This window comes from Arctopsyche grandis, chromosome 7, assembly GCF_051622035.1.
Source record: "Arctopsyche grandis isolate Sample6627 chromosome 7, ASM5162203v2, whole genome shotgun sequence".
Lineage (NCBI taxonomy): Eukaryota > Metazoa > Arthropoda > Insecta > Trichoptera > Hydropsychidae > Arctopsyche > Arctopsyche grandis.
In genome coordinates this window covers 20,822,328-20,835,181 of record NC_135361.1, presented here as the reverse complement: position 1 = coordinate 20,835,181, position 12,854 = coordinate 20,822,328, and the positions used below count along the sequence as shown (strand labels likewise).

The 12,854-nt window shown below is 34.1% G+C and overlaps 1 protein-coding gene across 1 annotated transcript; it reads right to left on the bottom strand.

Annotated features, from left to right (window-relative positions):
• Window positions 1–2,919: 2,919 nt before the first annotated feature.
• Cortactin (cortactin) lies at window positions 2,920–10,056 on the bottom strand. Its single transcript, XM_077435449.1, has 11 exons — window positions 9,898–10,056; window positions 8,123–8,280; window positions 7,957–8,046; window positions 7,736–7,889; window positions 7,491–7,656; window positions 7,298–7,419; window positions 4,818–5,081; window positions 4,593–4,736; window positions 4,340–4,513; window positions 4,095–4,268; window positions 2,920–4,017 (listed from the first exon to the last, which is right to left on the bottom strand). The coding sequence occupies exons 2-11, from the start codon at window positions 8,278–8,280 to the stop codon at window positions 3,937–3,939; spliced, it is 1,527 nt and encodes a 508-aa protein (XP_077291575.1). The 5' UTR covers window positions 9,898–10,056; the 3' UTR covers window positions 2,920–3,936.
• Window positions 10,057–12,854: the final 2,798 nt, after the last annotated feature.

Genomic DNA, 12,854 nt, shown 5'->3' with positions numbered 1-12,854 from the left:
TTGCTGGCCAGACTTTGGTTTGTGACTCCAGGTCGATCGTTTCCTATCAAAGTTTGTCAATTTTTACAAACCTCTTCTAACCTTCACTTACCATTACTATTAAGGAAAAATTTTGACTCTTTTTCTGATTTTCATTGAAACGATTCCTGTAAAAATTGACACTTCCTTTCCTATCTATCATGCTAGTATCAAGTAATTCGGCGTCTTGAGGCTCGTCAATTTGATTATATAATGTTCCAAAAACTTCTCCCTAGATGTGGATGTTTGTATGAATTCACATTGTGTAAAATGCGTATATATATTGATTGTATTGTATCTGTTTAAGTGCACTCGTCGCTTTGGAGCGATCTTGACTCGATTCTCACTAGTAGCTGCTGGCCAGACCTTGGTTTATGACTTCGGGTCAGACTTGGTTTATGAAACGGTTCCTATAAAATTGGCATCTACTTTCCTATGTCTCTTGCAAATCTCAAATTATTCAGCGTCTTGAGGTTCGCCGATTTGTATAATAAAATGCTGCAAAAATTTCTCCGTAGATGTCACTGTGGATGATGTTTTTCGCATTGTATAAATGCTTTTATTGATTGTATTGATCGTCTTGTAACTGTATTAGTACACTCGTCACTTTGGAGCGGTCTGTAAAGGCGAATGTACAAGTTCGATTGAAATAAAAAAAATACTAAATGTACATATGTACCAGTGGCGTGCGGTGGAAATTTATCTGTTTCTGTCACACAACTTTATTTACATTTGCACGAGTAGGATACAAGAGGATGCTCTGACGTCATACCGCATCCTCTTGTGTCCTGCTCGCACACACGTAAGTAAGAATGTGCTACGAAAACGGGGAGAATTTCACCGTACGCCACTGATATGTACATATCAGTGGCGTGTTGCATAGCCAGCAGTTTGGCTTATTGGTAGCGTATATATTTAGCACCACTGAGGTCGAAGGTTCGAGTCCTCGTCAAACTGCTGGTTAGGTTTGGGGGTTTTGTGACTCCAAATCGATCGTTTCTCTATCAGAGTTTGCCAATTTTATCTGATCATTGTTGAAACGGTTCCTGAAAATTGGTATTAGATCATTTCCTGTTGTCACAAAATATGTGTGTATAATTTGTAAAAATTATGCACAGTAATCTGAAATCTATAGATATATCTATAGACATCTCTATAATTTCGTGTTTATTTAACTAAATTTAACGCTAAAAATAATCCATAGATGTCTCTATGATTATTACTTCTGTACTGTACTTCTATTCTGATTGTTTATGTATTATTGTATTTCTGACCGTTATCGTACACTCGTCGCATTGGAGCGATCTGTAATGACGAGTGTATATTGATTGTAACAATAAAAAAATAAAAAATAAAAAAAATATTTATATTTAACAATCAACAAATTCGGATTTTCGTCACGGCAATTAAGTTCGATAAAATGGCGAACTCCAACGGGGGAGGTTGATCTGGATTTAACTACCATCCAGATGTTGCCAGCAGCGTATATAAATCAAATAATTACTCAATTCCGGCCGTGATTTGAAACCTCGACCTCTCTACTGGTAAACAATGGCTTAACTAGTGAGCTACACTATGTTATGTGACTTGTTGTTAAATCAATACTTCACCAAGTCTTAAAACATATATGTATGTATTATATAGTAAAATAATTAGACTCGTCTTTTTTTGAACACCGTTCGTCCTATCAAACTGAGACTTAGTATTGATTCTTATCGATACGACGTAAATTTTTATATTTGAACGTAGAGATTTTGTGATCGGTGCTCGTCGACAACTGGTTTACTAGGACTGATCACCTGATCTCGCATTCGCGCCAAAAAGTCCTCGCCGTATGAATAAACCGTATACAACAACCAATAAGGTCTCGCGACCCATCAACCAATGATCTACATATATGTGTATGTGCTGAAAGTACACGCTATGTATAAATATTCGGCGGATTTGTTCCGTGATTCATTCGTGGCCGGATCGTCTACGGAGCAACAATAAACTACCTCTACCACTAATCGCTGCGTTTTTCAATGCAATCTCGGAATCCCCTCTACACGTCCACGCTACAATATTTTGAAAGATGAATATATTCATTTAGTTGAAACTCATATTTCCGATTTGGTTTTGCGAGTAAAATTATTATTAAGTAAAATAATCTAAGCTCAAGCAACTGCTAATGTACTCTATAATTCATAAATGAAACTAATTTTTGAGACATATCAAAATGACTTTCCGTTATATTAATAATAGTTTGAGAATTCGCGCATTCGCCAGATAATTTGCCCCATTCGTGAATGGGGCAAATGAATTAGTCAGTTTTTCGCCTATTTCACAAGTTTTGCGTAACACGTTTGCGTAACCCATCCCCACTCTGCACAAAATATGTGCATGTTAAAATCGTGAACCGATTGATGCTTTCGCGTATCTTTTTCAAAGAGTGGGGGGGGGGGGTAGGTCTTCATAAAATATGTCATCATCATCATCTACAACCATTCACCATCCACTACTGGATGAAGGCCTCTCCAACACGCTTCCTCTTGTCTCTGTTTTGAGCAACTCTCATCCATCTCACCCCCACACATTTTCCTAATTTCGTCTATGCATCTTCCCTGAGGTCTTCCTTTTACTCTTTTGCATTCTATTGGGTACCTTTATATATGTAAATGTAGTTTTATCTATAGAATCGCCGACTTCTTTTTCAATACTTATTTACCTTCTCTTTAGTAATTCTTTATTATAAAAATAATATTATGATGGCTACTTTCCCATGGATTCATTTTTTTAAGTTTAATCCTAAATCTTAGGTAAAAAATTGTGTTTAAATTTTAATTCAATGCCGATGGTTCAGTCAAAATTACACTTACCTTTGAATCAAGTTAAAATAAAATAAAATAATGCTAAATTATTGTAAAAATTCATTTTATTATTCAACAATATGATATACTCATATATTCGACAAAAATATACTTAATAATAAGTACAAAATCATTCAGACGGTCTAACGACCATTCGGATAAATATTGATTATCGAGTAGATAATCTCTTAGAATAATAAAATTTCACTGTAGTATAAAAAACTCGTCTTAAATTATAAACGTAATCAAAATAAAACTATTATTGCGTGGCAGTGCGATAAATATGTCTATATATCAATTAAAATACTGAAATAATTATTACGTGCCAATACAATACGAAAAGTAATCTACGGAGAAGACTTTTTGAGCACATGAATAAAATTGGCCATACATAAATTAAAAATTTGTTCGAATAAGAATTATGATATAATATATTTAAAATAAAAAAATTTAAAATGACTATAACTTTAAAAATACAGTGACTGATATAATTGCACTGATATATTGTGACCGATAGTAATTCAATCTCTAAATAACTTAAACACATAAAAGCAGTGGAAAAGTTGCGGCACGAATATAGCGCCGCCAAAATTCAACGTTGCAAAAAGCAAGACGGCATTAATTTATATGCAAATAAAGCACTGACCAAATTATAAGTCACCTTTCAAAATGTCAATATGTATTATATGTATATGCATCAAATCAATTGAAATTTTGAGCAATTCTCTATATGAAACTTTAATATTAGATTTAATACTTTTGTATTATAATTTGCGTACAATATTCACGCGTCAACGAATTTTATAATATAAAATAGCAATACTTTCACATTTGCGTACGTCAATTTTCCTTATTTTTTTTTAATTTAATAATATAATTATTTCACTAAATAATCAATTGAAACTCGTCGATTCGTCATATTAATAATAATTAGAATGAGGCAAGATTTCTCTTGTAATTTTGTACGTCGAAAGTTTAGCATTAAACGATAGGTCAATGCTTAGAATGATATTTGTAGTTGAACATGGAATGGAAATGCAAACTGTATGATTTATTGAGGAGAAAATCATTATTGTTGCAATTGTACATAGTTTGCGGGGAAAAGCCCGAATTGATCTTTACACAATCCCCTCCACCATCCTTCGTCGATCTAAAATAAACAAAACAACATTGAAAAAGGGAAATTTGATTGATTCAAACGATATAATAAGCACTTTGATTATGTACCATTTCGATATTGGTGATTACATCGTCGGGATCAAAGGATATTTCGTCATCGGCGGCCGCTTGATAGTCGTACAGTGCCACAGCTGTGTATCCATCACTGTCGTCGTTGTCTTGGCCGTCGTCTCCGTCTGTCCAGCCGACCGGTGAGGCAACCACCGTAGGCTGAACCGTTGTCTGAAACATCATAATTTTTCAATCATTAAACGTTCAAATGAAAAACTGCATTTAAATTCTTATTTTTCCACCTTTGTTGTTTCGCTATCGATAATTTCCCTAATTTCTTCAGCTTCGGGGCTTTCCTTTTGCTTCTCGGGAATGACAACGTTAGCCTTTTGGGTGTTTTGAATAATATCTGGAGTGTCCAAAGGTGGTTGAGGTTTATCAACCGGTGGTTCGTTTTCTTGATTTTGTTCCGTTATCTGTAATTCGACGTACATTTATCATAATAAAGTAGTTTTTTTTATTTATATAGGTTTTCATTTTAGTTATTAAAAGAACCTTAATCTTAGCAGGAGGTAGTGGATTTTTAGTTTCAGGTGCAGCAGTGAATTGTTTCATCGTACTTTGCACAGTAGCATCGCTTCCAGTTTTGATCGGTAGCTTTTGTATCGGCCTTGGTAAAGGATTTTGAGCAACAAATTTCTGAAAAAAAAATAAACACAATTAATTCCAAAACAATATAGACAATCGATATGATATGAATAGAAATGATTGAAAATATACATCATTTCTATTGGCGTCTGCTTCTCTTTCCATTTTTTCCAATTTGAGTCTCCTATCTCGTCCTTCTTTGATCTTTTTCTGCGCTTCCTCTTCGTTCTCTTTGGCCATGTTTTCGAAACGGGCTCTCAAAGCTGATGGTTTAGCTCCGCTTACGTCCGGTTTTGATTTTATATAATTTGTACCCACTTTTTCGCCTGGTTCGTTGAATCCAACAGCACACTTATCAACACGGTCGGATTGCACACCAAATTTTCCACCAAAGCCCTAATAATTTTCAAATTAAATTATAAATTAATAATGAACATATAAATAATAAATATTTATTTATTTATTTTATTCTAAACAGACCATTGTGGCATAACAGAAATTCCTAAAGCGCCACAATGGTCAAAAACATAACACAAAAAAAAACAAAATAACAATTAAACACAAATCAATACACAACGAAAATAATACACCCATCAATTATACATAAAAAAAAATACATTTGAACATAAACATAAATACATCCATACATAAACATAAAAAACAGCATTTAATAATAACAGATAAAGTAAAAATATCAAATAAAAAAATATATAGCATAAGGAATGCCTTGCACCTACAGGCAGTTTCAATAAATATGTAAGAAACGGTTACACGACAATTGGTGTAAGTCCAAAAGGTTCAACGACAAAATGTACCCGAAGATTAGTGCACTGACAAAATGTACCCGCGACAAAATGTTCACGCGACAAAATGTACCCGCGACAAAATATTCACGCGACAAAATGTCCACGGAAATAATGTTCAAGCGACAAAATGTTCAAAAATCCTAAATTTTTAAAGTTAATTATTATTTTTCAATTTAAATAAGTAAATATTGGATACGGTTGAGAACACCTGTCATTTACACTAATTTAATAACGCCCGCGATGTATACGTTAAAAATAAATTATTCATTTTAAATAAAGAAAATTTTTGAGACGGTTGAGAAGCCCTGCCATATAAACTAATTCAATGTAATCTGCAGTTCATACGCTTAGAAAGTTTTTTTTTTCAATTTAAATAAGTAAATATTGGATACGGCTAAGAACCCCTAACATTTAAACTAATTCAATGACATCTTAAAATGATATTCAATGAGTCACAATGACATTCACTTAAAATGTAATTGTTCAATTTAAATAAGAATATGTTGGTGCGGTTGAGAACACCTGTAATTTATACTAATTTAATAACATCCGCGATCTATATGATAAAAAGTACCATATACATCGATAAATATGTATAATACACTTGAAAGGTACTTTTTCCATTAAAATAGGAAAATTTAGGATTTTTGAACATTTTATCGCTTGAACATTATTTCCGTGGACATTTTGTCGCGTGAACATTTTGTCGCGGGTACATTTTGTCGCATGAACATTTTGTCGCGGGTACATTTTGTCAGTGCACTAATTTTCGGGTACATTTTGTCGTTGAACCTTTTGGACTTGCACCAATTGTCGCGTATCCGTAAGAAACAACTACAAATACAAAGCATCCCTGTAAGGCTCAAATGGAAGAGAGTTAATCAATATAATATATAGCCAGCAGTATGGCTCGGTGGTTGCGTTTATGTTTAGCACCGAGAGGTTACCGGGTTCGATCCCGTGCTTATCTTTAATACTGCTGGTCAGACTTGGATATTTGTGACTCCAAGTCAATCGTTTCTTATCAGAATTTGCCAACTTATCTGATTTCATTGTTGAAACAGTTCCTCCATCAAATTGACAAAAATCATCCTACCCGATGTCACAAATATCTGAATTTGATTTATGTACAATATGTTAACATTTATGTAAGTCTAAATCCATAGATGTCTCTATGGATTAATTAGTTAATTGTTAATTTCGTGTTCTTTAGCCTTTCGAAACACAGCGATTTATTGTAATGAAAATGCCACAATTTTTGTAATTAATTGTCTAGGCGCGTTGTAGTCTACCTATTAGGCCTTCCTTGTATTTATTTATTTATTTTATTACATTTTTTATACCAGGAAGGCCTTACAGGTAAACCCCAATGCGCCTTCCTGGCCAATTACAAACAATGCAGCATTTTTATTACACAGGTCGCTAAATTACGAGACACTGAAAACTCGCAAATTAACGAGACATCTATGAATTGTACATAAAATTTATTGTACATTAATCATACGCAAATAGTGGTGACATAGTAGGTAGGAAGGTTTTTAGCCAATTTAATCGGGAACCGTTTCAACAATGAAATCAGAGAAATTGGCAAACTCTGATAGGAAACGATCTACCTACAGTCACAAATATCCAGGTCTGACCAGCAGCACTACAGATATACTCAAAAAAATTATTTTCAATCGAGGTCAGCTCATGGGATCGAAGCCAGCGCCTCTCGGTGTTAGGCAGAAGCTTGACGACCGAGCTATGCTGCTGGCTAAATATATCTATGTATGCAAAATAAAATATATGTATATCAACTCAAACCTTATTGTGATCAGTTTGGCTTTCATGCTTTTGCGGTGCTTCATGATGATCCCAACCGACAGCAGACTTATCTTGCCTGTCGGATTGAACACCAAATTTTCCACCGAAACCGACGGTATAATCTACAAAAGAAATCATATGAATATAAACCGTTTAATAACTGGAAATCATCACATATATGAATGTGTAATACCTTTTTGGGACTCGTGTTTTTGCACTTGCTCGATGTGATCCCATCCGACGGCCGACTTATCGACTCGGTCTGTTTCCACTCCGTATTTTCCACCAAAACCTGAACTGTAATCTTTTTGTGACGTGTGCTTTTCAATGGTTTCTTTGTGATCCCAGCTGACGGCACTCTATATAACCGACAATGTACATATATTTGCATATTGTATTTAAGATTAAAATTTTAATAGCATATAGTTGCACCATCACCTTATCCATATTATCTTTTTGCACGCCGAATTTTCCGCCAAAACCAGTACTGTGGTCGGTTTGAGACGAGTGCTTCTCAACTTTGCCGATGTAGTCGTGACCCATGGCCGAATTATCCATTCGATCTTTTTGCACGCCGAATTTTCCACCATAGCTGAAAATTTTTGTATTAATTCACCGCTCGATCTTGAACGTTCACAAATAGACGTATATGTACACACCCGTATGAAGCTTGAGGGCCGTCATCTTCCATTTGCTTTTTCCTAGCGAGCTCCTCGGACTCTATAAGGTTCTCACGCAGCTTACTCATACTGAAAATTGACCATTTATAAACACACAATATTGAAAAACAGTACTGTAGTAAAATTTTATATGTGTAGTACTTACTCAACGGCAGCTACCGATCGTCCCGATCCGTCGACGGTCTTCGACCCCCATCTTTGTTCTTCTTCAGTAACATCGTTTACGAAATCGGGATCCGTCTCCCAATCATCGTCGTGGGCATCCGCTACTGGCAAATTCACACCTGCTGTTGCTTTCCACATCTAATGATAGACATTTAAATTATTATACATATCAGATAGCTGACAATCTTTGATAAAATGGTTTTTGATAAGGGTAGTTGATTTTATTTTTAATTTATACCAGGATAGTCTAACAGGTAACACCAATGCGCCTTCCTGGCCAGAAACATTGCACATTTGATACAAGTATTACTAGTATTATACAAAGTAAATACATATCAATTAACATCCACAGAGACATCTATGGTCAAATTTGTAAATTTGCAGCATTGTATACAATTCAGCGAAATTCGAAATTGCTAAAATTTGAGATTTTACGAGAAAAATGGGTAAGGTTGCCAATTTGTTGGAACCGTTTCAATGAAAATCGGATAAATTGGCAAACTCTAATAGGAAATGATCGAGCTGGAGTCACAAATCCAAGGTCTAGCTAGCAGAAACCAGTGGGATTTGAGCTCCTTGATATAGCGGAAAGATTGTAGAGATTGAAATGGCAATGGACGGGGTCACGTATCTAGAAGAATGGACGAAAGAAGTGCTAGAATGGTACCCGAGAGAATGTAAAAGGTTGAAAGGAAGATGGTTGGACGAATTTAGAAAAATATGTAGGGTGAGATGGAAAAGAGTTGCGTAAAACAGAGACGAATGAAAGCGTGTCGGAGAGGCCTTCATCCAGTGATGGATGGCAAATAGCTGTGAATAATGATGATGACATATGACGGACTGAAAACCAGACTGGTACAAGTGACATTTAAAAAAAAAGCTGGTTTAAGTGCTAAAATAATAGCATTTCATATATGCTATTATTTTAGCAATTAAACCAGATTTTTTAAAAATGTCACTTTCAGCCCGTCATATGTATATACTATTAAGCTATTATGCAAAAAAATTATAACCTTCAATAGAACCCAAATTAGAGTTTATAAGCCATACTTTAAAGAGTCTACTAAATATTTGGAGTGGATTCAAACGTTTTGCAAACTTAAATCTTAAACGAATCTCTTCATATTATACAGGAAAAGACTAAGAGGTTAACAAATTTATTGATAATAAATAAACTAAATAGTTACATATATTCAGTGTTAAATTGCTCCACCGTTTTACATCTGAAATTAATTTTTCAGTCAAATATAAACTCATTTAATTATATTATATTATAAAGAACTAACATAAAACGGTTTAAAAAAATATGTCAGTAACGAAAATTTTAATTCAACAAACAAGTTCTAATCGAAAAGTTTTCAAGATAACACTACAAACAAGCATGTAATCTTTGTTAAATTTTTTTTAAAAATAATACGTAAGAACTAAAAATGTTATTTGAAACTTATCCATTTCTATGTAAATATTGTATAGAGGTTCTTGCATAATACATTCTTAATATTGATATTTTTATTTTCAAATTATTACAATACGTATATACGTATAAATAAACAATGGAATACTCATACATTTGTGTTTCTTCGAAACAATCGAATTTTACTGAAATTCGTTTTAAAACGCATTTGTTGGGTCGCATATGTGATGTGACGAATTATCAAACGTGAATCATCCGATAGTGTTAGGGCGGATGCTCTTTGCGATAAATAAATAATAGTTTACAATTAATAGGTTATTGCACCGTGAGCATTTACCGACCTTTGCTTCAATGACGTTTTAATGATTCTTGGTGGAAATGTGCGTATTTTCGCAGAGCTTCAGGGAAATATGCCGGCGAAAATATCCCCCGGTGCGACGCGGCGATCGCTTTGACAGTTGCACGTCACATTGGGGTTTGGCCGTAGCACGATCGTGTACGGGCATGGCGCGCATTTTTAAATTAATGTAAATGATTTCAAATTGCGGAGTCGAAATGTTTTTATGTGTGCATCTTTCTTTTTGGTTCGAGGATTTTAATTTACTTTCGGTGGGAAGAGATTTTTTGATAATATTTCTATATTGTTCTTAAATAAACGGCTCGGTGATTATATTGGTCACAGAGCGCTTGCCCAAAAGTCACTAAAATCTCTATAACGGAACATCTGGTAGCCGAAAAGTCCATCATACTAACGATAACTATCATACTAACGAGAAATCGAGTGCCAAATATTCCGTATTCGCGATTTTCATGGCAAAAATTGTCTTTTGGGCGATCGCAATGTGACTAATAATCCAATTACCTAAATAAACATATATATATATATATATATATGGGGGCGTATGGATATGTTAAGGCACGACTGTTTAATCTGATGGGCGGGAAGAAAGTAAACTTGGCCGAGTTGGTCCCAACTCGCAGGATGGTGACCAAAAGTCGACCATGTCGTATAGCCGCCACACGGGTCTACGTGACGAGACAGAATGTTAAATTACAGAAAACACAATTAAAAAAACTCGGAATACGAAAGCAACAAAATATTTAATTAAAATTTACGAGCAACGAGCCAATTTTAATTAATTGAGCCTATTTTAATAAAAACTATTTGATTCCCCCTTTTATATATGTATATGTACATACATATGTGTGGCGGCGGTCTCCGTGACGAGACAGAATGTTAAATTACAGAAAACGCAAATATCGGAAGGCAAAGATCGAAAATCTAAAGATCTTAAGTCGAAAGATCAAAAAAATATGGTGCATGGTAAACGGTACATACTCACTTAATTTGCGCGAGCAGGATACAACAGGAACAAGAGGAACATGCTTTTCCTCCCGTATCCTGCGCGCGCACATTAATACGGGAGGAAAAGCCTGTTCCTCTTGTTCCTGTTGTATCCTGCTCGCGCAAATTAAGCGAGTATGTATGTGAGTATGTACCGTTTACCATGCACCTTTTTTTTTGATATTTCGACTTAAGATCTTTCGATTTTCGATCTTTACCTTCCGATATTTGCGTTTTCTGTCGTTTAACATTCTGTCTCGTCACGGAGACCGCCGCCACACATATGTATGTACATATACATATATAAAAGGGGGAATCAAATAGTTTTTATTAAAATAGGCTCAATTAATTAAAATTGGCTCGTTGCTCGTAAATTTTAATTAAATATTTTGTTGCTTTCGTATTCCGAGTTTTTTTATATCCATACATTTATTTAGTGAATTTCATAAATTTAAAATATATTACAATGCAATTTTACATCTCCAGTTATAATTTAGACAGTACACATACATATTTCTTATTAACGAATTATTTTAATATTAGATGAAGTCAGAATATTAAAAAAAAAAATTGTAATATTTAAAATAAATAATAAAAAAAATTGCCTTCAGCGCACTTTAGATTTATTTTCATTTCGTTTACATTTAAAATAAAGCTTTTACTACAATATATGCAGTAGCGGATCCTCCCACAGACATACTAGACGCTCACATGGGCTTACACACCCAATGCGTGGGTGTACGAAAATATAACAAATTATTCAAACTTTTTCAACTTTATTTAAAGTTGATAATTATCTTTAAATGTATAAAAAAAATGGGATTTTTTTTTATTTGAGGGAGAAGAGGCCCCAAAAATAAAATTGCGTTTAGGCCCCCCTACCGAGTTGATCCACCACTGGCATTATAGCTCCATCATCCGCACCTCGATTATACGAATTTTCAATTTTTACTAGTCTCTCCTTACTTCACTTATTCGAATTGAAATTTTCTTAATAATTTTTATCGCCATCTATTGAAATAAGTTTGTATTCCCCTCTCCAGTTTCAGTTGGCAGTATACGCTTAGATTTCGTGTGCATATGTACACATATCTAAAGATTTTTTTAATATTATATTTAAGCAAGAGAATTTGACAATATGTATGTACATATGTAGATACTTTTTTCTGATTTTTAAATATTTGAAATAAATTAAAAGACGCGCTTAATTCTAATGCAATTTAAATAATTGAATTATAAATATAATTTGCTACTATCCCTTCCCTTTATAAATTTGAACGTTTTGGTGAAATATAGCCATGAAAAACCAGCAACATGGACTAGTGGTTAGCATACTATGCGTTCAAGCGGAGTAGTCACGGTTCGATTTCCACTAGTAGCTATTGGCCAGACTTTGTTTTGTGACTATAGGTCGATCTTTTCATTGAAACGATTCCTATAAATTGGTATTTCCTCAATCTCTCTTGCCAATCTCAAGCAAAAATTTCTCCATAGATGTCACTGTGGATGATTTTTGTATGAATTCGCATTGTATAAAAATGCTTGTATTAATTTTATTATTGTGTTGTATCTGTATTAGTACACTTGTCGCTTTGGAGCGATCTGTAAAGGCAACTGTGCATGTTCGATTTCATCAATAAATTTTTCAGAATTGTAGAATGTGTAAATGATGTCGATTTTAGGTGCATGTGTGTGTGTGTGTGATTTACAAACACCTGATACATTGCGAAATTAATTTTTTTTGAAAGGTTTTACATATGTACATAAATGTATACCTGTACATATATGAGGGTATATTGGTATAGTCAACTACCCAACAGTCCCAGTGTATATTAAATTTCAGACAGGAGTGTCCGATTAGTCTTCAACTCAGTGCAACGGAAATGTCCGTCTTAGAATTGACAATATGAATGACATATACTAATACAACCCGTTAAGCCTAATTGAATACTT

Bases quoted from the DNA above. Each gene is read 5' to 3' on its own strand.
- Cortactin (XM_077435449.1), bottom strand. From the start codon at position 8,280: ATGTGGAAAGCAACAGCAGGTGTGAATTTGCCAGTAGCGGATGCCCAC. The intron at 4,269-4,339 runs GTGGAAAAATAA...ATGATGTTTCAG, and splicing joins TCGATAGCGAAACAACAAAG to ACAACGGTTCAGCCTACGGT. The intron at 4,018-4,094 runs GTACATAATCAA...TGTTTATTTTAG, and splicing joins TAATCACCAATATCGAAATG to ATCGACGAAGGATGGTGGAG.